Consider the following 27,804-nt stretch of genomic DNA (forward strand, 5'->3'; position numbering starts at 1 on the left):
GTAAAAAATATGTTTCTGTTAGTTTGGTAGTTGAATAGAGAGCCCAGAATACAAATACAAAAGAAAACTGAAATAAAAACTTTTTTAAAAACTCTTAACACAGAATTTAGTATTTGGAACCATGAATAATGATTACCTATCTAATAGATGTTTGTCACTGTCAAAATAATTCTGAGCTGCTTTGTTGACAGCTTTCATCTCCAGTCTAGCAACTGAATAGTCTCTAAAGAAATTTTAGTCTTAAACTGTGCTATAATATTTCTTTATGAAGGTGTTATTAATCAGGTAACAATAAGTGGATCTGCAAATATATGCTGTGTCAGTAAAGCTACTACTGGGGGAGGCTGAGCTCTCTTGTTCTTAATGTTAGTGGTGTTATAACCGTGATAATCAGGGAGTCCAGGCAAAACCAGGTCTGTAGGCAGAGACAATCTCAGCTGTATTCTGGGGTTTATAGTTGGAAAAATCAGGCAAGTTTTCATGAATACAAGTCAGGACAACAGACTTTTAACAATGCAGTTTGAAGCAGAATTGCAGCCATCAAGCTAAATGTGCATGTGGAGCAGTTACTGATGGCCTCCGCCGTGCTACCCGGCCAGGCAACCCGTCGGGGTCATCTGCTGGCGCAGAGAAGTTGTTAGAAGGGGGTGGCCGTCTCTCAAGAGAAGGGAGAAAGGTCCTGAACTGCACACGGGGCTGAGTGACTGGGTGAGAAGGCGTTTGGGAAACGTGGTAGGCTGAAAACCCAGTCTGGTGGGAACCTGGGCTCACCTGTGTGCAGCCCTCCGGAGGCGGCGAGCTGCCCGCTCACCCTCTGAAGGTGGCCACTTGGAGCTGAGGGGACACGCAGCAGTGCTGTGACAGCCACCTGCCACTGGGAAACGGCTGTTTCTCATTATGGACTTGGGAGATACAGGTGGGCTGTGGCGGTTTGGATTTCACACAAGTAGCTTCTTTCGGTCACTCCTACATTTGGGGAAGTACACTGCACTGCTGGGCGCTCCCCTGGGCGGCCGCCCCACCGCCAGGACCACTGCCGGGCCTGGCTGTTCCCTCCCAGCGCGTTCAACTCAAGTCAGGGTAAACTCAGACAAATTGTTCTCAATTCATGTTTCATTTGAATGTTGCTGCATCTATTTGAGACCTGAATGGGGGCTTGTATACATAAAAGCATGCCTGTTTTTCCAACTGTCGTAGCTTTAATAAAAAATACATCACTTTTCTTTACAAAACCTACATGTTTGTTAACAAACATTAATGGAATCGTAGTTTTACAGTCAGATTATTTGTGCCTGTTAATACAAATGATGTATTAAAAGCTTGTTTTCTCCAGATTTTATACTTGTTCTAGGTTTATAACTAATCAAGTGTTTTTGTCTTCATAGTGCTTTTAGGTGCCTGAATGTGTTAACACTTCAAGACCTCAGTATGCGGTGGTTTTTAAATACTGAGTAACTAGATCATTTTATTAAGGGAAGGTGACAACGTGTATGCTGTGTGGGGATTCCTTGTGCATGAAAACATGCTGTGTAGAGGAAACGATTCTTCAGAGTTGTCGTCTAATTGCTGCTCCTTGTTTGTAATGATACCCCAAGTTAATGAACATAAGATTCACCAAAGCTTACTAAAATCAGACGGTCCCAAAAGGAAGTACGATGTTTATTGAAAGCAGTTCCTTCTCTTAAAGGTCTAATGTAATCAGTAAACAGGGAGGGAATTTAGTTCAGGGACTTGAAATACATTCTGGCTTTGAGTTCTGTCAGATGCAGATGTTATTAAACTATTATATACTGAAAGACATTTTGTGATTTTGAACCTGGCTCTGGTTTCTCTTTTAGAAGACATCAAACCGGACTGGTAGAATAAGGACTCTTCCATAACAAGGAAAAGGAACCAGCCTATAATCTCTAGCTCTCAGCAGCCCTACTCCACAGGGTTTTTCTTTTCTATGTCCTGCAGATGGATTTAACCTTTTATGAATTTGTGGTTTTAAACAGAATTAAATTTACAGAAAACTGTAATAGTGATTTGTTTAGTTTTTCACTTGTATTTGCCACTGATCTGTGTGTTCTGCTTGGTTATGTTTCATGCCTTTTTAAAGCTGTTAGCGTTGCAATGCTCCCTTTGTTTCCTTACCAGAACACAGAGGACATTCCAAAAAAAATAAAAATAAAAAAAAAGAATCCAGATCATGATTTGAATTTATTTCAAGGATCTCCAAATTTTTTCATTAACTAAAAATTACAGTAATTCTGTGTTTAAGCTTGTCCTATGGATAAAAATTGAGTGCATTTCTTAGTAACTTGCAAACAGCTGGGGCACTGCAACTTTAGGGACTAATCCTGACTGGTGCTCTGTACCTACAGCATTTAATAATTTCAGTGGGAATTCTGAGTGTTCAGCCTTTTCCAGGATCAGGCTCTTAAGAAATCTATACTTCAATCAATGCATAGAGGATTTTTGCACCAAACTGTAATTAATGTTATCACGGGCTCAACGTGTAAAATCCCCATATCTCGGTGGATTTCTAGACCCTTAAGATCATAGCACTTGATAACTCCAGAAAGCAGTTTGGGTTTGCAAGGACAGGAGTTGAGCAGATTGGCTTGCATTAATAGAATTGCACTGACAGTGTTTCTTATAGGATTACTGAATAATTTTTTAAATAAAATATAGATTTTATAATCGGGAAGCCAATACTAGGTACTGGAACAGTAGTACAGAGGAGTTAATTTTTATTTCTACAGTGTTAAAAGTGCACTTATATGCTGGTTTATTTACATCTTGGGGAAAGGCGAGAGACTGCAAATAGGGAGATTATTACTACTTTCTTTTTTAAAAAAAGAAGGCTTAAGGCAAATTTTAAGACTAAAAATGTTTAAGCAATTATAAACAAGGCTAGACCCTTTGAAAAAAGTTTAGAAATATTCTTAAAATAAATTTTTATAGTGTTAATTTTGTAATAATTTATGTTTTGCTATACTTCAGAGCTAACTGACCGGTATAGTTTCAGAAACAGTATGAAACTTAGGAAAGTTTAAGCAATGTTTATATTTTTAAAATGTTCTTTGAATTATGTTTTTATTGTACATTTCTTCAGACTGAAAAATGTGTACATATCTTTGTTATTTTTGCACAATTTTTGTCTTGTTCAGTTTTAGGAGCAGTACTATGATTTTTTTAATTTATTTTGAGTTATGAAACTGCAGGAGTTTAAAAATCTCAGTAACAAAGTCATCCTCTGTAATCAATGAACTGCTATTTCTAGTTGTTGAGGGAAAACAGTGGTTGTGAGATTCAGTGGTTGCTTCTGAGAAATACTGCTAATCAATGACTGAAGGAGCAATTTTGTAGTTTTAGGAAGCTTTAGCTCTTTCCATGCATCTTTTAATTGGAAAGCTGGAATATGGAGCCTGTCCTTTGAATGCTGCTTAAATTTTTTTTTCAACTGGCTTACACCTGACAGCATTTCAGGAAAGTTAAGCATGAAGTAAAATCCCACAGTGTTCTTTCATCATCAAAGAATCATTATTTAATTATACGTATCAAAAATTTCAGCCTGAAAAGTGAAATGGAAGTAGACATTTGAAAAAAAATGGATACAAACTGGACCAGCCTATAATGCATTATTAGTGTAGCATTCACTCAGTAGTTCTTTTTCTTCCCCGTTTGCCTGAAAATCTTGTGATTTGTTTCCAGCAATAGAGGCTCAGAAGCTTTGGTTGTTCCACATACGCAATGCATAGGCCCGTCAGCCATAAAAAGCGACTTGGATAACTTGTATGCCTTCTTTTGTATTGATGTAACAATTGTAAATAGTGCTGATCGACCTTTGTAGAGAATAGTTTATACAGCATATTCTATTATTGCTGATTCTCAGTGAACTATTGTTTTAAAAAAAAGAAGAAAAAAAGAAATTTTTCTATTTACACCTTATATTTTGTTATGCTGTTGACCCATGGCACTTTAACAAAACTCTGTGGGTTTTGCATAGCTGGTCAGTCATGGGATATATTAAATAACTGTTGTTGCACAGAAATGAATTTGCACCTGCTATATTGTGCTTTCCTACTACAGATTTTAGAACCTTTTCCAGAAGACTTTTGAAGAAAGCATGTCCAATCATTCTAAGAAAAAAAAAATGCCATACTTGTACAGCCAATTTCTTTTCTACAATCCATATTTTGTAACACTAAGTATTTTCATTCTTTGTCCTGCACCTTTATGTATTAGCAGTATCAGATAGAATTCATTCCATGCTTGTGATAATTGTAAGCAGAATAAATGTCTAAAGTAGGTGTAAATAGTAAATTCTATGGCTTACAGTTTAAAAAAGGAAAAACAGAACAAACACGTATCTGATTGATACTGCCATGGTTCAACACCAGGCCTGGAGATATTCTCTAGTGAGCGATTGTATTTTTTGGTTTTTTTGCTTTATTATTATTTTTTTTTTGTAACATGGCTTTGTAAATAAAATAATTTATATGTTTGTAAGAAACAGATGGGTTTTGTCATTATTTATCTTTGCAAAGCAAAAGTGGTGTGTATTGCAAGACTGCCCTTTTTCTTCCCAGAGGCTGAAACGCGCGGTGTGGACAGCCAGCACTGAGAATTCGACCAGTAGTTTGAAAGACCTGCCCAGCTCTCTGTACAGGGCTGAACTTCTCTGGGATTATTTCTGGCGCTCATGTCTGAAGTATTTCTCTATTTACGTGTCAGGACACGTGTGACAATCAGCTACTGCGGTTTTTGCATCGATAAATCCTTTTTAAATTTCTTTGCTTAGCTGAATGCATTTTCTCATTCCTTATCAGTGTAAGAATTAACTTTGTTACAGCTGCTCGATTTACGAATTCTCACTTCAATAAGCAGTACAAATTTATAACCAGTCTTTTTATCACTGTTAATACTAAAAATGCAACTTTTATCTAGGCATTAAGATTCTTGTTCTGTGTAAAGCGTGTTCCAATTACAGATCAAATGAGACTTAAATTGTTCATTTGGCTTGTCAGCTCTGCAGAGAGGATGGCAGTTTTTTCTCTCTCAGCAAACCTCTTCTGCAAATCTGAGGAAGATGTACTTTTTTTTGCTCCTTTTATGAAGTATCTGGAAACTTAGTCTTGGAGATACTGTAGGGAGGATGCTTACAATTACGGTATAATCTTTTTTAAAAACAAGGCATTTGGACTGCAAATTGCATTTTTGTATGCACACACTCAGAACTGGCAGAGGATATAAAAAGCAGGCCTGTGTTAAGGAAACGGTAATCGAAGGATGAAAATTTTACCCTCTGGGTAAACAACTTTGATGTCTTGCATGTTCCGATACCTGCCGCAAAAGCTACAGTTTAACTTCCTCTTTACTGTCCAATTCATGCCTTGGTCTCAGCTGCTTATATGTTGAAACCTTTGTTTATTTTAATCTTGAGTTTGTCTTTTCTAGTATAGAAAACCTGAATGTCATGAAGTAACAGTAGACACTGAAGTTTGATCTGATAGAATGGTCACCATGTATGGCCAAAGAGTGACATTGTGTTTGTAGGATGCTTTGCTATTTCTAGCAGGCATTTAGAAATCAAAGATACGGCCAAGAAAATGCAATATTGCAGCCATGAGTTATTAGTTGCTTGCCATCATTGCCCGTGGCCAGCAAAGGCCAAAGACCAGTGAATTTGTTTTCCAGATGTGAATCTGAGTAATTTTTTAGGACTTGCGTGTTGATTAGAATGATGTACAAGCTGTTCTCTATTTGGAGTTGGGTTTCCCCACCCTTTTTTTGGTTATACAGCAAGTATTTTGCTTGTAGAGCACTCTTGCTTGTATTATCTAACATGATCTTAATTACCACTAGTTTCAGAGGGAAGTAGATCACACTGTAACTTTTTATTTATTTCACTCCAGTTTTTATGCTTGTTTTTACCACAGAACTATTCATTTTAAAAGAAAGTCATTGCTGTTGCAGCCAGTATCTGTCTTACTCTTCCAAATCTGTCAGGATTCACAACTGGAAGAAATGCCAAATAGTGATTCCAGAAATATTTGGAGGAGATTCGTACAACAGATTCAGACTTCAGAACACAAGAATATTTATTTCATGCAGATTTTTATGCTGTTCTGCTCCTGGAGTACCTCTTGAAAGCTACTAGTCAAAACGAGTACTTTTAAAACATACTTTCCTACGTAGCAGAAAGGTAAAGCTGGTAATTAAGCAGCGGGTCCCTGTCCGCTCTTCAGCTGGAGGATCCATGGTGGATGGTATGCGCACTCTTGTTCTCATTTTGTAACGCATCACAAGTGACATGGGTTGGATTCTGTCACAAGTGACATGGGTTGGATTCTGTTGGGGGGGTGGGCACGGTGTTTACGGCTGACCTGCGGAAATATTTACATCTAGTCTGTGATCTGCCCTCCTACGGAAGGGAGAAGGGAAGCTTCCCCAGTTTAGGGGAACCTTGCCAGAAGTAACGGTCAGGATCCAGGAGAACTTGATTTGAGGGGAGGGACACCAGTGAGGGTTCAAGATGGTGCACAACATTCAGCTGCCCCTTTGCAGATTTCCCAAACCTGAAAGATTTAGCGCTGCGATTGAATCTGGATTTGGTTGACTTGGAGCAGTTACTAACGTGGTTGATGCGACACCACAAGAGACTGGTTTTTCAGAAAAGATGCCTGGCATGAACAAAGTGTATTTATAGAGGGCGACAGATGTAGAGGCCCGTTGGGGTAGATACAGTGCATGGGCCTGATGAACTCGTGAATACGACCCTGTGAGTCCTGTGTCTGTCAGCTGGTTTCCAGCCTGGCCCGTGCTGAGGCAGAGGAGGAAATGTTGACAAGAGTAAGCATCGCTGCAGAAGAGAAAAACCATCACCCCCTCCCAGTGGCAAATTTACTCGGTGTTGATTTGGACAGCTGTGTCACAGGTGAGTACACAGGTCACCGGGAAAGGATTGCTTGGGCTCCAACTTTTAGCCTTTCCCACCACAGCTTCAGAATATATAGGCTTGTCACCTTAGTTCTGAAGATATTCTCAACAGCCTATGCAAGAAACTTTCCCTTCTGGTCAGCTCTAGTCTTAAATTGCAACTACTTGCCTTTTTCTTTAGTTTTATTTTGATGCATAATCAATTGGAGTTTTGTGGTGTGTTTTGGGAGGGTTTTGTTTGGCTGTTGTTTTTTTTAAAAAAAAATCTTGAGTTACTCCTTCCTTGTTAATTCTCTTCAAGGATTTGTATCTGAAACACATAGCCTGAACAGTAATACCAACACACTGGGCTCGCTGCTTCGTTATCGATGGAGGCACCACGGTGCAGAAAGCTGGTTTTCCCTCGTGTTATTTTGCAGTGTTTCTAAGGCCTACACAGCTTCATGTCCTGAGCGTGGATGCTTCCAAAAAAAAAAGGGAAAAAAAAATGGGAAACACACACACACCTTCCCCCCCCCCCCCCGCCAGTCATTTAAAGGGAAATGGTCCATTTGTGCTCCTTCAACTAGAATAAGCCAAGTGCATGTTTGCTCCTGGAGCACATAATGGACTCTGCATCAGGCCTTTCACTTGTAACAGATGTTTGTCTGATGCCTCTTCTACTTTGCCCCCAGCATATTACAGGGCCACACTCCCTGACCCAAACTCCTTTCATCTGCGGTTAAATACCAATGAAGCCTGAAAGATACTAGCTTCTCCATCTCGAGCTTCTGTCCAGACTGGCCTTCAAAATGCCTTAGGAGGTTGCCAAGAAAGGAAAAGGAGAAAGAAACTGAAGCACAAAGCAAGTGGGTCAGCACTGTAATGAACCTCTGGCTCCAGTTCGCATGCCCTGACTTCAGGGGACATCGTGCCAATGCCCATGAGGGAGGTCACGAGCAGATCAGAGCCAGGCTCTGCACTGCTGCACAGTGGGAGGGTGAGAAGCAACGGACGTAAGTTGGTAGAAAAGTGGTTCAGACTGGATGCAAGGGAAAACCTGCCTGCCACGGAGACAGGCAAGCGTTAGAACAAGTCGCTTAGAGAGACGGGTGCAAGCCCCAGCTTTCGAGGTTTTATTTTAAACCCAAACTGGATAAAGCTCTAAGCAACCTGGTCTGACCTCAGAGCTGACCCTGCTTTGAGCAGGAAGCTGGACTACAGACCTCCTGTCCTACGACCCAAATGTGAAGAAAGCAACAATGATGATCTAACTCCTCTCTCAAGGACTCATCTTGTAGGGTCATTTTCTCAGAAACACTCCCTAGGGCCTTCTAGGGTGTTTTCCTAATGCCAAACCCCCTTCATTGCTTGGTCTTTATGTTATTCATTAACCAGTTTTTTTGGTAGCTGTAATTCCCACTCAGAGCTCATGTCACCCAAGACCTTATCACTGGCTTTTCTCACTCCACTGTGTCTTTCCTAGATACATACTTTACTGGATTTTTTTTTCCAAAGCTGTCCTTGAGATATAGCACAGTTTACTTTGAATACACTTACCTGCTTTGTTTCTAAAACTGCATAGGATGAGGCAGAGAAACTACTGTCCACCTTAAGTCTTGTATTTTTACGTTCATAGAACCAAGCACTTAATTAACGTTCTCCAAGAATGTTAATCTTTTCTTCAGAGGAATCATGACCGTCTAAGGACGGCTAACTGTGTAACAAACTAGATGGCATTATCTTCTAAACCGACTGTCCCCAGTGATCAGCACATCCTCTATTACAGCACATGCAGTACTGCAGCTTATACGAAGAGCACATCTATTCTTGACACCTATGGGAAAACCACCTACATTGGCATTAACCTTCATCAAATATTGATGCCTCCAGAAGCGCTGGATTTGGTAGAGCACGGTTGACATCGGTAAATCCTCCAAGACCTCTTCCTGGTAACTGTGCTTTTATAGGGTACTGACTAAAGTGACTAGTGTTAGAACAGACATGTGGACTTACAGTCAAATACAGGAAAAGACAGAGGTTGCTCATCAGTAACGTGAGTCTTTGGAGACACATAACCCACACGTAGTTTTGCTTCCTAACTGCATGCCCAGCCTTTCTGTTGTTTAAAATGTCTCTTTTGGGACTGGGGCAGGGGGTCAGAGAAACTAAGACAATGGAGATGGATCTCTGATCTCCACCACCCTGTGTAGTGTGAACTCGCTTTACAGATACTGCTAGAATAAAAGCATCTGTGGTCTTCAGAGCTATGGGCTCAGAGCCACACTTGAACAGACAAATACAGTACGCATCTCAAAGAATGACGGCTTCAGCAGGATAACTTCTTTTTTCCCTTTGCCTTTAGCAAGAGTCCCACTGTAGTTCTAGGAAATCAGTTTCTTGGGTTTTCAGCCAACTGGGTAGCGGCCAGTTCTGTAAAAAAGCAAAATCTCCTGATATTAAACTAGTCTTTTTGAGACCTATTTTTACTTCTTTTTGACTTGGAAACAGTAACTGGAAGTATTTTTCTAATTCCTGATATTTAATTTTCCCCAGTATATGATTTCTGATGGCAGGTTCAGTCTGTATTTTGCAGTTGACTAAAAAAAACCAACCAAACACCATTATTCACAGCTTAGCCTTACAACTGCAGGCTCTTGTTCTTGTGGAGGGGACTGGGGTGGCAATGTGGTGCATGCACGCCTGATCCAGGCTACTTCTGTAGGACATCAAGGACAATTTCTTGACAGAAGAGCTCAACAAGAGCTGAGCCGGGCTATGCTAGACACGCTAGTCACACATAAGGAAGGGTTGGCTGGGAACACTGACATTGGTGGCAGCCTTGGCAGCGGTGACTACAAGATAGCAAACCTTAAGATTCTGAGGGAAGTGAAGAAGATAAATAGTTGAATTGCAGCCCTGGAGTTTAGGAGGGCAGGCTTTGACTTCTGCAGGCATTTTGTTGGCAGAATCCCACACAATACTGCCCTGAAGGGCCCAGGGGTGCTAGCTGAAGCACAGGAACAGTCCACTCTGATACGCAGGAGGCTGAGCAAACATGGGAGAAGCCCAGGATGGCTGAATGAGGAACTCCTGACTGAAATAAAACCCAAAAGGTGAATATACAGACTGTGGAAGCAGGGGTGGGCTGCCCTGGAGGAATAAAGAAATGCTGCCTAGGCATGAAACAGAACTGGGAAAGCCAAAGCTCAGCTGCAGTTGGAATTAGGGAGGGATGTGAAGGACGCTTTTTGTACATTAACATGGAAGGAAGACTAAGTAAAATGTGGGCCCCACTATGTGGGGCAGGTAACCTAGTGACAAAGGACATGGAAATGACCAAGGTATATTTGGTGCTGCCTTTGCTTCAGGTTTTAACTAGAGACGTCTGCGCTCTGATCTTTGGGCAGAGTCCAGGGAGTGGGGAGTGAGGTACTACCCACATAAGAGGAAGCCTGAGTTCGGGAGTACTTACCTTGGATCCATACCAGGCTATGGGAAAAGCTGGGCTCGATTCAAGGGTGCAGGCTGGTATCATTATAAGGCTGCTATCATCCTTGAAAAATCACGGTGAACAGGGTACAGGGCTTCTAAGGACTGGGAAAAGGCAAATGTGATGCCCAGTTTCAAGAAAGACCCAGGGAACTACAGGCTGCTCAGCCCAGCCTCAATCCCTGGTAGATTACGGAACAAACTTTCCTAGAAGCCATGTCCAGGCAACATGAATTTCCCAAGGAGAAACTACACTGAGCAGCCTGCTTGCCTTCTGTGGTGACACGGCTGCCTGCCGGTACTGAGCAGAGAGCAGCGAATGGTGTTTCCTTTGACCTTAGCAAGGCTTTTGGCACGGTGTGCTTTTGTGTATTCTTACAAGGATTCAAGGCACGGACTGTGAGGTGGGTGGAAGATCAGCTCTACCGCACGACTCACGAGGGCTGAGGTTAGCCACTTGAAGTCTGGTTGGTTGGTTGTTACTAGTGACGTACCTCAGGGGTGACCGCTGAGCTAAATAATGCTGAAGGATTTCATTACCATCCTGAAAGTTGGGATGGGTTGCAGATTCATGGATAACGACAGATTGTGGGGTAGGGAGGTGACTGATACAGGGCAGGGCTGCCCTTCAGAGGGAGCTCAACAGGCTAGAAACAGCCCGACAGGAACCTCATTAGGTTCATCAGTGACAACTGCAGAGCCCTACACCTAGGAGGGAGGCGTAACCCCATGTCATCGAACAAGCCGGGTGCTGACTGGCAAGAAACCCACTTAGCAGGAAAAAGGGCCCGTGGGCAAGCTGAGCACGAGCCAGTAAGGGGCCTGGCGGTGCTGAAAGCTAACAGCGGCCTGAGCTGCCGCAGTGAGGATGTAGGCAGCAGTCAGAGGGAACTGACTGTCACCCTCTGTTTTGGCGCTTGTGAGACCACATTTGCAGAACCGTGTCCAGTCTGGGGCCCACTACACACTACACAAGCAGCAGCACATATATTCAAGTGAGGCCAGTGGAGCGTTGCCAAGATGATCAGTAGCTAAAGCATATGATGTGTAAGCATATGCTAAAAAAAAAAGGTTTGTTCGGTTTTAAGACAAGAAGATTAAGGAGGGGAGAGGGGTCCGAGTGCTGTCACCAGCAACAAGATGGGTGATTGCAGAAAAGGAAATTTATTCAAGAAAATAAACTGTGCCTGCTTAACAGTGAAATAGAATTAAAAAAAATATTTTGAGTTGTAAATGAAATTAGGGTTTGCTGGCTTAGTGATTCTTTTGAACCATTCCTTAGAGAAATACACTTCAATCTGTAGTTCCTGTGTTTATTCTTAAAATTTCAGCCTTCGACATATGTATTTCATACTGATTATCTTTGTTGACTCCTAAAGGAGACACTCCATTTGCCAAATGCTGTTTTCCTTCTCCCAAACACTGATTTACCTGCCTTTCTCTCCAGTCTTTCATTTGCTCCTTCCTTCCCTGTCAATCTCCCTATCCTTAGATTCTCATTTTCACAAAAACATTTGCCATGTCTCTCTTTCTCCTCTGCTGACCAGCTCAGTCTCCTTTTTTGTATTTCTCCGCACTTCAGTCTACACTTTCTCCCATCACTTTTTAGCAAAAAACTTTGCTAGTGCTCTGCAAACTCCACTGAAAGGTGTAGAAAAGTCAAATGCAGGAATGGATTCAGTAACCATGAATTTTATTCCCTAGGAAAAGAAAGTTTCTGTTGCTGCTGGTAGCTGTTGAGGGGGGTAGCTGTTATGAACCTACAGCTCCTCTAGCCCCAGTTAAGAGTTGAAGCAGGTAGCATAACCATTTTAAAATAGTAAAGAATACAGAACAGAGCATGGCTGTACAATCTCTGCAGTTTTGGATGCTGCTTTTCTCCCACTCTTTCTCTAAGGAAAAAGAAGGTGAATTCTATTAATGTCTTGCGATATTTTAGTTTTGGCAAATAGTTAAGTATATATAGTGATCGACTTTCACAGGAATACTATTTTTCTTTACTATATGCTCAATTATCATTATCTATTTTTATTTGATGGCAGATGGTTATGTCTGTAGATTTGCTTGTATTTTCTTTTTTTCTTTAGTGGGACACTTCATTATCTTTCTCCTACTCACATTGGGTAGTACCATAAAAAGGTTCTTTGGTGTCTCTTCTCCGTTGGCACAGGCAATGCTGCAAGCCTCAATAACGATTTAAAAACGTAACCTTTCTTACTCGTAGCTGCTCATCACCGATTTTTGCATACCCTGGAAGTACTGAGCACACACGATCACGTCCCACTAGGTGGCATCTGGACATTTTGCTATCCTCTCGCATTTAGTAGGAATAACCAAGACCAGGGAGTAAGGGAGTCCGGGTGGCAGGCGATGTACGGCAAAGGCAGCGAAGGGTGCCGGCCGCTTTACTGCACATGGGAAGCGATGTGGCTGGCACCCAGAAGCCTTGCGTGAACGTTAAGAACCATCGCGTGTAACTTGCTTTCCCCACGAATTAATGCAACTGCGGTGCAAAACTCGGCTGGCAGTGATGATTTTCCTGTTCTAGTGCTAACGTGATGACATCCGGGCAAGTTAATTTTTGCTTCCTACTTTCTACCCACCGAGGTAACCCAGGTGCCGCGCCTCACGCCCCGAGCTGCCCGAGGGAGCGCCCCGGAGCCCCGGCCAGCGGCCGCTGTCCCTCCCGCCCAGCCCCGACGTCCCTTTGCCCGCTGCATTTTCTTCCTCGAGGGCTTCCCCCTCCTCCGCCTGCTCCTCCTCGCACGGGCAGCGCCCACTCCCGCCCCTCCGGCTCCCCGAGCCCGTCCCGCCGCGCTCACCTCAGGCAGCTCCCGGCGGGGCGGCGACGCCTGACGGCCGGCGCGCGGCGCGGCGGGGCGGGGCGCGCGGTCTCCCAGCAGCGCGGGATGGCGGCGGGCGAGCAGCAGGGCCGCGAGTACCTGCGGCGCCACCGGATCCCGGAGCTGCTGCAGCGCCTCGGCGCGCTGCTGCTCTACCACCGCCCCGGTGCGGCGCCGCGGGCCGGGCGGGGCCGGGCAGGGCAGGGCGGGACGCCCCGTCGCGGCCTGGGCAGGTTTAGAGCCCGGCCGCTCGGCGCGGGGAGCGGGGTGGCCAGGCGTGGGGGAGGCGATCCCGCGCCCCTCGGGCGCCAGCTGAGGCCCCGTGTCCGTGGGTGACTGTGCCTTCGTTGCAGAACGGCCGCGCGAGTTCCTGATCCAGGCGCTGGAGAGGGTGAAGGCGGCGGAGCGGGCCGAGGGGGAGTACCCTTACCTCATGGACGAGGCCAACCTGGCCGCCATGTTCAGCCTGCTGGATGTCGTGGGCCAAGGCTGCATAAGGCCGGCACAGTACAGAGAAGGTGGGTCTCCCCCGGGCAGCAGGTCATACGGAAAGGGTTTGTAATTGGTTTGCACAGTTATTAAAATAGTTTCAAAGCCATGCATATGTATACTTCATAAAAGTATCCATACATCTGCTGCTGCGCAGCTTGGAGAATTGAAAAAGTTACATGTTTTTCAGTTGCATGTGTTTACCTTTTAGTCTGTCTAAGCCACTTTGATGTTAGATCAATGTTTCAAAGACTTGCATAGGAAATCCTCTTCCCTTAACTTCAGCTCTTAAAACTTTGGGACTTAGCACCGATGGTCTGCAGTTCGGCGATGACGTGACTATCACACTGGACGTATTCAAGGAGGAAGTGTAAGTCTAATTGAGAGGGAAGTTTTGGGTGGGGGGATATGCACAGGAGATATTTTACTGAGATTTATTTTTTTATTATTTATAAAACTACATAATTCAAGGACTTGCTGACTTAAGCTTAACCCCTTTACTTTGCACTGCAAGATTTAACAAGGTCCGTTACTGCCCGACCTTGCTTGGCTTGCTGTAGCCTGAGCCAAACTCGGCATTTTCCTCCACCACCTCACTTTCAGGGTCCGCTCAAAGCAGAGCGCCCAGGTTACCGACCCCTCCGGTCAGACAGAGTCATCAGGTAGCCCAGGGGTTCCAGTACTCATCTAGAAACACGGAATACTGGAGCAGTGCTGTCTTTTTGCCAGAGGTAGTACCACAGCTGTAGATTAACCTAGCTCACTTACAACTTCTCATGGCCAAGGTATATAGGTGCTACAACCAGTTTTTTGGTAACTGTTGCTAACACTGAAAGGTAAAGAACTAATTACCCTCATTATCTAACTAGAAATATATTTTTTTTTGTCTTAGGAAGAAAAAAATGCGGGAAAGCTGGACTGTGTATTAGTTTGAGCAGTGGTCTGCTATATATAGGTGAAAAATAGGCATCTTGCTCAATTCTTGTTTGTCAGCTGTGGATAACTGATTTTAAGCAGCCCTCTCTTTTTCTCATTTCCCCACATCCCGTCATTTGAGCAATCAGCTGAAAAGGACAAATGAAAGAACTTGGTCATGTTCGCCAGGCACTGGAGGTGTATCTTTTAAGAATTGTTTTTCTGAATATTATTAGATTGGGGGGTGTGGGGGGGGCTGTGTGGAATACAGATCTCTTTTTACAGAACTAAAGTAGTGTTTTCGAATTTCCTCCTTTAGTTTGTATCCTACAGTAAGGGGTTGTTACTTGTTAGCTTGTTACTATTGAATAAATTTAAGAGTTGAACTATTTCTGAAGCTGTTTTTAGTTTGTTGGGCTTGTGCCATAGTGCTGTAGGGGTGTGTTTCATTCTTTTTTAAAGGGAAGACCAACTTCAGCAAGTTACAACAAATGTCCACAGTTAAAGAAGGGTAGCACTTCCAAGTAAAATGCTGTTTTCTTACTTACAGTCATTATGCAGTTTTTAAGGAGAAACTTTAAACAAAAATTAGGAGAGACTCTAGTACACAGAAGAAAAAAAATAGTGTGTTTTCTTTATTCAAAGTGACATATTCCTTCATTCTTTCCTTCTGTGTCTTGTTTATACACATTTCAATAAAGAATACCCATTACTTGGGGCTTAAAGATGTAAAAAATCTGTGCTTCAATGAAGGTGGACCTGTTCATACAAAAGAGTTGCCCATATTGTATACGGGTGTGTTTACATACTCTCTATTTCTTAGAACATTACCCAGCACACAACATTGACAAGGCAGATGTATTCATTAGAGGTGAAGACAGTTTTAGCTTCCAAATGCAGCAGCAAGGGGGCTGCACACAAGTCAGGAGTGTTTTGAAATTTTTCTAAAACCGTATACAGTAAGGTATAAGACTAGATTAAACCAATCATTCAGCATAGAGTATTGAAAAAACCTACACAAGTATTAATACTTATTTGCTTTGCTTTTGTTTGAAATAAGTAATCTAGACCAAGTTACTGTATTAACCATTCCTGAAGAAGTCTTTATTTTCCTGTATTTGGCCAACTAGCTCTCAAATTGAGAAGAATCTCAACATCTTTTTGAGCTAATTTATAAACTCCAAGTTCGTTTAGTGCTGCTGTTGCGGATGGTTGGTTTGGCTTTAACGTGTCACTTTCTGAAGCTGACTGTAGTACATCCTTCAGAAGCAAGGCAGAGCCAACATTCAGGTTCAGGATAATGCAGGCTTCTTTTATGCTAAAAGAGAAAGTTAAATAGATTAACACAAGAAGTGTGCATGAGATGCACTTAATTTTGTGCACAAGTGATCAACAAAAAACACTCCATGGACTTCTGAAAGGGATCAGAAGTGTTGGACTCAAAGGTACTGCTCAGATCAAGGCAAACAGTATACTTGTTCTTACTGTCTAAGCCTTTTCCCTTATGTATGTGTATTTCATAAGCATCAGTATTTTGCCTCCCAGTGCCTGGCATGGCTTTTGCTTCTTAAGTTTTCACCACTATTAAAAATACAGAATAGGATTTACCACTTAATCTGTCTGGCTTTCCCTAACTACACTTTTCCCCTAAGAATTAGATAAACTGTGCTCTTAAAATATACTGAATAAGAATTAACAGACAGTTGTTAGAATCTGAACATTTTCCCTAATTAATTTCATTAGGGAGGAAACAGATACCCTGTCTTTTTGTCACACTGTTTCTAGTCTAAGTATGACAGACAGCCACGTGCCCATTATGCATTATTTATGGCTCCTTTGTGCATCCGTTCTTCTTCTTATGCTGGGAATAATACGTGTGTATCCGTTACCTTTATGAAGGTCATGTGCTCAAAAAAAAGCCTTAAACCTGAAGATAACTACATCAATATTCCAATTAAAAAATGCCAATATATAATCTTTGTCTTCAACTGTTCAAGACTGAATGCCATGCTCCATGTTGGTTTAAAAATATTAAGATTTCTGCCCCAATTAGTCCAGGAGTTTAACAGTAGATTCTTTGGAAGACTGTGGGCTATTTAAAAAAAGACTAACCACAAAGAAGGTAGCTGCTTCTCATCAATGACAGCAACTAGACTGCTATGCAAGGCAATTCTGAATGGGAAGACAGTGTAAAGTAGTCTTTCTTCTAACAATGAAGTTTACTGTGTTCTAACTGTATCTTTGAGAGTTTTATTGGCCCCAGTTTTAGAAGTCTGTGCTACTTCTATTCCTTCCGTAAGTTAATTTATCTGGATATCCTGCCTGCACAAAATACTCCGGAACACATGGCACAGTCTGGTGCTGTCTGAATACGTGCTGCTGAGTCAAAGCTTTCCTAGTTGTAAACACTGGAAGCATAAATGATCCACTCGTTTTAAATGTATCAAAACTCACTGTGAAAAAAAATTGGTGATTTGTAAGACACCTGTATTCATCCAGACGTTCACTTTTGAGATACCCATAGATGAGGTTTGCCTACTTACTGCTTGAAGTAGTTTTCTGGCCTCTTGCAGTAGTGTGAAAATAAAGGGAACAGATTTCTAGCCATGTCAAACTGGAGTTGTGCTGCTCCTCCTTCGTTGAAATGATTTGCCATAATTATCTACAAACACAACGAGATGCATCTACTGTTGAAGCCAGTCACTGACACCCACACTGTATTGCAAAGGTCACATTTTGCTGATACCTACTTCCTGATAGATGTATATATCCACCTTCTCTGCAAGCATTTGCCAGAAAATTTTGAACAGCGAGTGACAGAGCTGCTGTTCTAGTTGTAGCAAGCGGTCTCGTAGGGTCAACAACATCGGGCAAGCTGTGCTTGATAAAGACATTACTGCTTGCTCTGCTTGAGATGGTAAAGATAACCACCTGAAAGAAATTTTCACACTGAAGTCATCATAATGAAATTATTCATATGACAACTGAAGTCAAAGTTACCCTTTAAAAAGAAAAACCCTACCCATTTACAATGGTTCAGAGAGAGTTCTTCCCCATTTCAAATCTAAAAGTAATCGCAGTCTAATGCTATGTTTAAATTTCCTTTAATATTAAATCTCATGCTTTAGTTATAAACCTCTGAACATGCCATTCAAAGAAACCCATCTAATTTACAAAATCACTGAGTAGTTGTATTCCTTTTATGAAGTACGTCAGAAATTCTACTCAGGAGCAAGCATTCAAGAAGCCCTGAGTCTGTGAAGACAGAACAGTCATTACAGGGCATTCTGCATTAACTTTATTAATACTACACGAAGAAAGTAATTCTTCTCCAAAATAGAGTGATCCAGAATTCTTCCTAGGATTTTTAAGATAACGCACTCACTAATTGTGGAAGTACTTTAGAAAATATAGGATTGAAATAGTCTTATATAAATATATACAAAAAACTATACACAGCCTTATATATAACATATATATAACCTTTTTTTTATATATATATGTATATATAGCCTTATATATAATAAGTGTTAAGAAAATTTTCCAAAACTTACTACTCTGCATCATTCCTATTCAGGAAAATAATTTTGCCTATTGGCTATTCCTGCCTTTATTTACCTCAGTATTTTTAAAAGGAAATAATATTGTAACATGGGAAGAGAGTAAACAGACAAAATCACCTCTCTTTTTTGTACAGCTTTGCAGCATCTTTGACCTCTTTGAAGACATGATCTACTTGACGAGTCAGCATGTCATGTTTCAGACGTTCCAGGAGGTTAATCATTTCATCAAAGACAGAACTCTCCATGGAAGCCAGCTGCCCGAGCTGCAGTTGACTCACAGCACTACTTTCTGCACAAACCTCCAGCTCGGCCTGCTGTAGCTGCAAGAAGAACTAGAGAAACAATCAGATGTGAGTACTACAAAAAATCATTGCCATTTGACGTTTTCTTTGGTGCTGTAACAGGCACGGTTCTAGAAAACAGTCTCCTGACACATTTATAAACTTAACATTTTAAAGATTTAAAAAATGCTTGCTTGTCTTTCCCCATGGTCCCGATTTAGTGAAAAACAAAAGAGAGTGGTTTAATACTAGTGATGGAACTGACATGGGTTCCAGATACAACAACAGATAGGTAATGGGAATACATCTAAAGAAATACTAAAAAGGTATTTTAAGATTGACAGCAGAATGCTTTAAAAAACCAAACCAAACTGATTTTGACCTTTTTGATGTTTGCAAAAGTAAACTAGAATCTTTAGTTGTTTTAGAAATAATCATTCATTAAATCATAAATTTGCTGGGCTGGTAACAGCAAGAAAATAGTTTAATGTGACATAGTGGTAACAACTTCTTGGTTTTGCTTTTAAGCAGATCAAGACACTTAGGTAGCCACAGCTATACAACATGATAGCAGCTTCTTATCAAATCAAGACTATTCTCTGCTAGAGCCACACTTCCCTGTGAAGACAAAAAAGATTTGGAGGCTGCCCATCTTGCACGCAATACCTATTTCTACACACTTTACATGTAGCAGTTTTTATGACATTGTGTACCAATAACCATAGAAAAGCTGAAATGCTGCAGAACAGCCATGCTGCCACAAGGTTACTATATAGGAAAAAAAAATAACTAATTCCCAATATCCTGTTATCAGTGAGTGGCTTTTCTGAGCAACACCTAAACCAGGTTGCAACGCAGATACCCATGCCAAATCCATTTAAACTAACCTGCTATGGGACTAGTTCAAGCATTGTGCATAGGCCACTGCACGCACTTTAACACTGATGCCATTAACACTGGCTCACAGAGCTCCAAAATCAACTCACTTTTTACAATACAAAGCATGTAAAGGAGACTACTTTTTTGTCTGTTCAGATTATTCCACTCCCCAGGCTGTCTCTGCAGTTCCCTATAAAGTTTCTAATTAATGCAGCTTACATCTCAAACAATAATCTGTCCTTATTTACACATCTTTTATTAAATCTGAATTTACATCTCAATCTATATTTCTTAGTAATTAGTTCTTCTGAATACACTTAAACAGTGCTGAAAATAAAACATCTGATATCAAACAAACATTCAAAGTCCATTTCTTAATTATTTTAAGTAAAATAATTACTTACTACATTGTCAGCCCAGTCTGCCAACACCGTTGCTATATAGTTAACAGCGTTAAGGATTGCACAGTATCGGAATCCTAAGGAAGCTCTAGTCTCTTCCTTCATTACTTGAGTTAATCGTATCCTGAAATCATCAACTAACTCCTTCTGTAAGCCCAGGAACTGTAGTTTTCTGGAATCTGTTGGAAGATTCTTATACCGGTCTGGAAAGACGTTAATAGTGTTGTTAGGTTTTCCAACACCAAAGAAAAGCTATTCAAAAAGAAACATTACCGTCATCTTACTACACAACCTTACACCTATGAGAACATCGTACAGTATTTAAAACAGGTGGCATATTTTAATGGTTTCAGGGAAGCTACTCAATGCAAAAGCTAAACACGTAAAGAAACTTCATCCTCCCCCCTCCTGCTTCCACTAGCATTTTGTATTGTAATACCTGAAGCAACGTCGTTACACCACACCATCCAGTGCAGCCCCTGGAGCGTACTCACAGAGTAAGGCAACATCGTGGAATACACAATTAAGTGTCTCCTGAAAACTTACTTGCTCTTACTTGTTCTGTTCCAAGAAAGCAGACTTGACTTTATAGCTTCTAAATTGTCGCAGATTTGAAAGGAATAGTAGGATTTTTTTATAACTGCATTGTAACAAATTATGTTCCCTCAGTTATGAATGGGTTTTAATATGCTAAATATCAAATGTATTTTTTTAATTATTATTTTGTAAACATGCCACTAGCTCAAGACTGAATAGTGTCTTGACTTGGTGTCCAAAATACAAAAAGAACAGGAAAGCTTTTATTAAATTGCAAACATCCCAACTTCGCAACATTGTTTGGTGACTACTGCTGACAATGGATATTTAGGAAAGAAATCTGTTAGCTGAAGGGTTTTTACTATTCATTACAAACAAGAGCAATGCCCATACGTTAACATTTACCTGTTATAACTAACAACAGAGTCATAAAAGTTTCAGCGCAGTCTGGGACTTTCATTTCATCTACATCAGTGATATCTTTGTATTGTGATATCCACGCAGCCTCTGATGAAAGCATCGAGTCCATTTTCTGAAGAGCAACTGAGATGTACAAAACTTGTAAACTGTTTAAGTTTTTAATTAAAAAAAAAAATCTAACAAAATCCCTTCTAAAATACAGAAAGATAAAAGCCTTAACTCTAGTAAGTTAAATTTACATTTTCAGGTTATAAAACTACTGATGACTGGCTTCATACGAAACCAGCTTCAATATATCTGCATTTGCAATGCTGTTAACAGCTACGACAGAATTGTTTGGGGATTTTGTTGTTTTTTTAACAGTTGGCTTGCTCCTTTCCAATATATTTCCTCTTCATTTCTCAAAAATTAATACCTTTCCTCTATTTCAATTTAAAGTCCACCCTTGTCTGCACACACATAAATATAACATTTCTCTAAAAATAAGTCTACTGAATCACATGCAGCTTAGGGACAAGAGTCCTACAAAGTACAGAAGCACTATTAAGAGTCTAACCAATCTTCCACCAAAATAATCAGAGTATAAAAATACGCACATCTTAGTAGTAGCCCTGTCCAAGTGACTCATCCTATTTGAGAATGCTATTCATATAAGTATACACATACTTTCTGATTGTGCAATATAAAAGACAACAAAATCAAATGGAAGTCTTACATTTTTTTTCCACTGTTAGCCACCTTTGGAAGCAGGATTCTTCTGACAGAATATGCATGCAGCTGGGAAGGCTGCTGAGATAACCATGAACACTGTATAACTCTCTCTCAAATAGAAGTACCTCATCCACAAGGTGACAAAAGAGCGTATCATCATACAACAGGCATGGAATATCAGCAGCCAGCTTCTCCAAAATCAGCATTACTAGAGCACGAGAGAATTCAAGCTTTTGAAAGAAAAAAAGTGAATAAAATGTCAGAAACAGGAAGTATTAACATATGCAAACATGTACATAACAAACCGCTACAAGACTGAGTTAAGTATTACCAAATTACTTTGTGAAATCAGTGGAAGTGGGCTTACACAAGTATCTACCAGAAGTTGATTGTATTCATATATGTAAAACCATGAAAGTGCTTACCCCAGCATTCACTGAAGATCCTGCCTTGTCCAGTATTGGCTGGATTTTGTCATCAAGGAACTTTGCATGATTTCCAATCCACATCAGTACTTGCGTTAAATACCACTCAGGCTTATATAAAAAAGAAAATAAAGTATTAAATGCATCCAACAACATTTGTTCAAGTGCTACTAGCATCTTAAGACAAACATCTAAAATCACCAGTCTCTTCCCTTGACTTCTCTCGATCTCAGATTACACAAGTCTTTCACTGTGTTCTACTTAGCTTTGATTTTCATAAAAGCAGTATCAGAGAAGTATTTCTGGATTTCAGTTGCCTTAAATGCACCAATTAATCTGTTTCTTCTCAGGCAAAAGCTCCATTTTTTATCTCCCCTTCTCTACTGCTTTCTCAGACATGAGGTCCCCTTCGCTGCTTCATGTACTTCCTCCTGTTCTTCTCTGTGGTCTTTATTTCTTGGTACAGCAAAAAGGATGTACTCCTGAAAAAATTCTTCCCAGTAGCTCCATTCTGTCATTGTACCCAACCTCAGCCCCACCTTCCCCCAGGAGGTGGGGAATGTATCACCTTCTCATTTCACATTTTAATGCCTTTAAGTTTTTGCAGTTTCCATACCTAAAGATACGGTCTGTGGTTTTTGATGAACGCTTCTTTCAACGTTAGTGCAAGTGGAAGCAGTTCCTATCCTCCTCACTCCCAATAGCTGAAGAACCTTCTGTTGAACTGCACTCACATTCTCCAGATCTTGTGCATGTTTCTCACATCTGTATTAATTTTCACTTGTCTACTGAATTTCATCACGTTTGGGGTTGGGGTTTTTTGACCCTCCCTCTGCAACTCGCCAAGATCACTGTGAACTCTGAACCTGTCCTCTGAAATACTTGTAATCCCTTCCAGGTTGATGTCTTTCAAATATTTCACATGGCTATTTTCTTTACACCATTACCCAAGGTATTATTAAAAAAAACAACGACCAAACCATAACGAAAAAAACAACCCAAAATTGAGCAAAGTGCTGTTGGAATACCTTTCTGATCTGACACTAGATTACCTGTAAACTTATCTTCACAAGTTTTTTTAGAAAAACAGTTGTTCACCTATTCTTGTTCACAGATTTCAACTCTTAAACGTAATTTTCCTGTTTGCTTCTGAAATTATTTTGTTCATATCTATAAAACCTCTCCCCCACTAATACACATAACATTATTTTTAAAAGCACCATAGTAGCAAATGTCACGATTGCAAACATATTCACATTTACCTGAGATTGTCAATACAAGCACACAGACTTGTGCAACTAAACTGTTACAATCAGCTCTCGAACTCTGCTCCAGATGTACTGCAGCAGCATTAATGCATTGAAACCTGCTCCAATCATTACTCTCAAATAAAAATCCTCAGTCTTTGAAGATAACACAGACAAAAAATGACTCAGTTTCTAACTGGTAAACTGGATATCTCTTGTACGTCAATTAAAAAATTTAACCCAGAAAACTATGTAACAGTGCCTTTAGGCTAATCACATTTTATCTAGTAACAGCAGAATCCATCATTTTCAGTTACATGAAGGCAGCAAAAGACAATGCCAAAAATCAAAGTCACAGCTTTGTACAGCCTTTGAGTTCAAGCGATAAGGAGCAGTGCATTTTCATGCAGACAGAGGAAATATATCAAAACTTCTGAAATTATGGGAATCAGTCTAAGATTGTAGTAACGCTTTCTAAAGGATCTGGGCAAGGGAGAAATATTGCCTGGCCCAGAGAAAATGCTTGTGCCTCTGGAAAGTCTCCAAGTGCTATTTTGATGTCTGTCCACACTTAGGTAGGTACAAGAACTGCACAGTTTTGAAGAACCTTAATTTCAGAAAGGAAAGTGTTAAAGCTATCCAATTTAAATACAGTAATCTATCTCTTGCTTTAAAAAGCAATTAACCCCCCGCAAAACTGCTTTCTCCCATACCTTGTTTAAAACATTGGTTTGTTTATTTCCAGTGAAATGATACTTGAATCTTTTCTGAAGAGGATTCAGCATGATCTGTATTGGAAGGATAATGGGTGGCGATGGGGGTAAAGAGTACTTTTCTGGAAATTGTTTAGGTGTGGTTAACAGTTCATCTCTAAGTTTGACAGTTAAGGATGAATTTAAGTGTGGAATTCTCCCAACATCATCATTTCAATAGCATGGGTTTATAAAAATGAACATTTCTTAGTTTTACCTCATTGGCTGAAGGCAGCATTATGCAATCAATACAATTCCTCAAATATGAAGAATACTCAAAATATTTCCATCCATATAAAATTTAATACAACTCAGGCTGCTAAGGATTATTTATTCAATCGCAATACAAGTCACTTAAGTCAGTCTGATTTAGGAAACTCGTATCATTAAAAAAAAACAACACAGAAAACCACCATTGTCAGTACCACACACGGGCTGTCCAAGAGACACACTCATATTTGTTAAAAGAAGGATAAAAGACTCATGAGATTAATAAATACAAAACATGATCTCCCATTTTCATGTACCTGATTTAAGTGACCCTGTCTGTCAGGCCAAAATTGTTACCAGCTCAGAGCTGTGTAGAATGGTCTTGTATCTTCCCACTCCATGCCTTTAAAAAAAGCAGCCACAATCACTCCAGGAAAAATTGTTTGGTTGAGCTTTAGCTCTGCTTTGTTTAACTCACAAAAATAACCCCAGAGGAACAGAACGAGCAGCAGTGCCTTCTGATTAACCTCAAAGGCAGACGACTATTGCACAATGAAAAGCCTTCTCTAGTCACCCCTTTTTACAAAGTCTCCTTCTGAAACATTATCTTTAGCTTTCCCTCTTTTCCTTCTGGGATGGGACGCATCAAGGTGATTATGGCTGATTTCAAAAAAGGCTATGAAAGGAAGAGCATTAACTGTGTAAAATAAAATATACATCACTATTTTTTTTACTAACACGAGTAATCTTACCAAAGTGTATGTAAGGCCTGATCCTCATGAAACCTGAACTGTCAGCTACTGTGAGATGACTAGATCTCATGTCTTGGAGGTAGGAAACTTTGCTACTGCCAGAAACGGCAACTTTAGCACCTGGCATTTTTTAAACAAACAAAAAAATTCATTCTAATGTTAACACAAAGTAACATAACTTCAAATTATCTTCTGTCTTTAGGGAGAACAAAATTTTAAATAATTCTCCTTGAGAACGTGCATCTCTGACATTTGTTATTCTTACTGAAGTACATGACAATTATTTAAAAGGATACGAGGTTTGCAATTTCAGAAGCTGACAAAACAACATCTCCAAGTTGTTGTATACATCAGGAGCACTGGCTGGTGCAGCAAGGCCGAATGCCTGAGACTGTGGTGGCCCCACAAATGGCCAGCGGAGCTGGGTTAGTACCTCTTCAAAGTCACTGCAACACAAAATAAGCAATTTAACTCGAATCTACAGTACAACCCAAAGATGAGAGAGTGACAGTACATCTCTTACCTCGACAATTTGTCTTTAAGAATTTTATGCCAGAATTTAACAGTGGATCTCACAAAAGCAAGAAGATGAGAACAAGATGATTCCTGAAGTTTAATATCTAGTTCTGCCATGAACGCTAGAGTACTGGCTGCCTCTGGAACATTGTTGGTCATCAGATATTGCTGAATGCTATCACTATAAAATACAAGTCAAGACCAAAAACTTATTAAAGGTAACAGAAAAAATATCATTTGTATATTGAGAAATTAAGATGAAGCTATTGTCACAATGGGACAATCTAGGTTACCAGTCTCAGAACACAGATGCAGTACTCCGGAACTTTACCTTAACTCTTCTATTCGTGAAATCCATTTAAGATAGGCCAGGTGTCGTTCAATCTCTTCCACTTGACTAATTAGTACATGGAGATCCTCCATGCATGGCTGTGCTTTCAGTAAGTGGCTACTGACTGAAACAGACAGAAGAGCTTCTTCCTCTAGAAGCCGACCCAGAGACTTTTTAGAATCTTCTGCATTCTTTAAAGCATTCTGTATTCTTTTAGGAACTTCCGATGAAACTGTAAGTACCTACATTCACAGAGAAGTATGAAGTCTGCCATCTGAGATATTAACACATTGCTTTAATTTGGTTAAACATACTTAATCAGTCATACAGCATATATAGAAAAAGAAAGAAAAAAAAAAAAGATGCTTACCTGTTCTTCTAACTGCTTTTTATTTTCAGATAGCTTATCAATAAGGCTGTCTAGCTTCCTAAGAGAATCATAGTCATTTCCAACTTCTCTTTCCACAAATTCAGAAACATAGTATGGGATATCACAATGATCTAGGTCTCTAGTGACTTCTTTCTTTCCAACAGCAACAGCTGCCATGTTTTCTTTCTCTGCAATACTGATCATACAATTTTTAATTAGTCACCACTAAGCACAAAAAACCTATTGATCTACTGAGCTTATGAAAAGCCGGCCAGTTCAATTTAAACTGAAACTTAAAGCAGTATATTTCTTGAATGTCATATTTAAGTGAGACAATTTGGTGGCCTAAGTCTTAGCTGATAAAACCTTGCTTACACATCCAACTGGTAATTTATCATATGTTAATAATTACAAAAGAGAAGTATGCCTGTCAATTTCAACCTTCCCTGACAGTATGAATTTCATTAAAAATAGTTCAGTACATATGTAGTTTCTACATATGTTATACAGAAATCTTAATGAGGAATACTGGAAAAGTGGTTTTGCAAAATACAAAGGAAGATAACAATATTCTGCTTTACCTCTTTGCACAGTTTAGGATGCTCCAGAGATATCAACTGATGACTGACTTATACTAGCAAAGGATCCGCTCAAGTCTTGCGATGATTTGTAGAGTAAAATCATCATTGAGAAAACCCACGCAGTTTAACAGAAAAGGCACTTGCTGATCTACACATTTGGCAGCATCCGGAGAAAACCAGACCTGAAATTGAGAGGATCACGTACCGTGAAACAAAAAAAGGCAACAATGACAACTGTTTGGCTAGTTCAGTTCTCAGCTTTTTAGTATCACTCTCAAAAGTGATAAATGAAAATCATACACTTGTACTTTATCTGCTACAAGTTTTCATTAAGTAAAAAAACCCCAAACTATTAGGCATACGACAGGAAAGAGTGAGAAAACGGTGCAGTTGCTGAGCCAAAGTTGGAGAAGCAGCAGCGAGCAGCCAGTAGAACAAACTGGGAGACCAAGGCTGTTGCTGACAAAGAAATGAATTAAAAAAAAAGAGTAGTAAAACGCACCATGCGGTTCGCAGCAAGGAAAACAAGTAATACCGCACCAGACTGCTGCCCAAGCGCTGCTCTTACCAGAGAAAAAGATGAAGACACGGGAGGCGAGAGGCACGGGACACTGCAGCACCCCCCGGCCACCCCCCCGCTGGCGCACGCAGCCCCGCACCCACCCCCGCCACAGGGCCGCGCCGTTCCACGGGGCGCTGGGAGGCCCCGGGGAGGCCGCTGCCGCCCGCGGCCCCGGCGGCTGGCCCAAGCCCCCTCCCCCGCCGGCCGCCAGCGCCCCGCCGCGCCCCTCTCCGCCCGCTCCGGGCTCTGCCCCCGGGGCGGCGCTTTCCCGCGCGGCGCCCAGCGGGGCTGGGGTGACGCACCCGGCGGGACAGGCCCGCCTTTCCCCCGGCCGGCCGACCCCCGCGGGGCTCCCGCCCGCCGGAGGGGCAGCTGCTGCGGCAGGGCCCGGCAGAGCCCCGCGGCAGGGCCGGCCCGCCCGGCTGACAGCACCGCCGCCTCCCTCACCCGCCGCCTCCCTCGGCGGCCCCGCGGGCGCCCTGACACGTTCGTGGGCGGGGCCGGAGAGCGCAGGGCGCACGCGCACTGCCCCCCCGCCCGGGTGAGGGGCCCGGCCGCCGCCGCCAGCAGCGCGCATGCGGGGGGTGCCCGCTCGCTGCCGGTGGCCCCGCAGCCGGCGGT

The 27,804-nt window shown here is 41.3% G+C and overlaps 3 protein-coding genes across 14 annotated transcripts in view; 2 read left to right on the forward strand and 1 right to left on the reverse strand.

The window, feature by feature from the left end:
* The window catches only part of ATXN7L1 (ataxin 7 like 1), a 114,548-nt gene extending 110,047 nt beyond the window's left edge, over positions 1-4,501 (forward strand). For 8 of the 9 annotated variants that reach the window (XM_056339678.1, XM_056339680.1, XM_056339681.1 and 5 more), the window contains one exon: positions 1,839-4,501. In XM_056339678.1, coding sequence (XP_056195653.1) covers positions 1,839-1,880 — 42 coding nt within the window. In that variant the 3' untranslated portion in view covers positions 1,881-4,501. Of the gene's footprint in view, positions 1-1,385 lie in introns of all 9 variants that reach the window. The other variant, XM_056339679.1, reaches the window with a different exon arrangement.
* An 8,778-nt stretch (positions 4,502-13,279) lies between these two features.
* EFCAB10 (EF-hand calcium binding domain 10) lies at positions 13,280-15,034 on the forward strand. Its single transcript, XM_056339838.1, has 4 exons — positions 13,280-13,407; positions 13,595-13,759; positions 14,016-14,100; positions 14,623-15,034. The coding sequence occupies exons 1-4, from the start codon at positions 13,308-13,310 to the stop codon at positions 14,657-14,659; spliced, it is 387 nt and encodes a 128-aa protein (XP_056195813.1). The 5' UTR covers positions 13,280-13,307; the 3' UTR covers positions 14,660-15,034.
* A 218-nt stretch (positions 15,035-15,252) lies between these two features.
* RINT1 (RAD50 interactor 1) lies at positions 15,253-27,709 on the reverse strand. Of its 4 annotated transcripts, none has more exons than XM_056339826.1 (15): positions 27,631-27,709; positions 26,622-26,803; positions 26,041-26,236; positions 25,671-25,912; positions 25,347-25,520; positions 25,120-25,269; positions 23,823-23,979; positions 21,863-21,973; positions 21,442-21,667; positions 20,712-20,849; positions 19,773-19,972; positions 18,326-18,540; positions 17,396-17,576; positions 17,189-17,307; positions 15,253-15,963 (listed from the first exon to the last, which is right to left on the reverse strand). In XM_056339826.1, exons 3-15 carry the CDS (start codon positions 26,215-26,217, stop codon positions 15,750-15,752), a joined length of 2,304 nt encoding a protein of 767 aa, XP_056195801.1. In that variant the 5' UTR covers positions 26,218-26,236; positions 26,622-26,803; positions 27,631-27,709; the 3' UTR covers positions 15,253-15,749. The 4 variants fall into 4 exon arrangements, with proteins under 4 accessions (XP_056195801.1, XP_056195800.1, XP_056195799.1 ...); XM_056339825.1 differs by lacking the exon at positions 27,631-27,709 and adding an exon at positions 27,190-27,304; XM_056339824.1 differs by lacking the exon at positions 27,631-27,709 and adding an exon at positions 27,124-27,254.
* Between the last annotated feature and the right edge of the window lie 95 nt (positions 27,710-27,804).

Source organism: Falco biarmicus, chromosome 5, assembly GCF_023638135.1.
Source record: "Falco biarmicus isolate bFalBia1 chromosome 5, bFalBia1.pri, whole genome shotgun sequence".
Classification (NCBI taxonomy): Eukaryota; Metazoa; Chordata; class Aves; order Falconiformes; family Falconidae; genus Falco; species Falco biarmicus.

Coding starts and splice junctions, on each gene's coding strand:
- EFCAB10 (XM_056339838.1), top strand. CDS start 13,308: ATGGCGGCGGGCGAGCAGCAGGGCCGCGAGTACCTGCGGCGCCACCGG. Junction 13,408..13,594: donor GCTGCTCTACCACCGCCCCG/GTGCGGCGCCGC, acceptor CCTTCGTTGCAG/AACGGCCGCGCGAGTTCCTG. Junction 14,101..14,622: donor GACGTATTCAAGGAGGAAGT/GTAAGTCTAATT, acceptor TTTTTGTCTTAG/GAAGAAAAAAATGCGGGAAA.
- RINT1 (XM_056339826.1), bottom strand. CDS start 26,217: ATGGCAGCTGTTGCTGTTGGAAAGAAAGAAGTCACTAGAGACCTAGAT. Junction 25,270..25,346: donor CTTAAAGACAAATTGTCGAG/GTAAGAGATGTA, acceptor TTTGTGTTGCAG/TGACTTTGAAGAGGTACTAA. Junction 20,850..21,441: donor GCTAACAGTGGAAAAAAAAT/GTAAGACTTCCA, acceptor TGTACATCTCAG/TTGCTCTTCAGAAAATGGAC.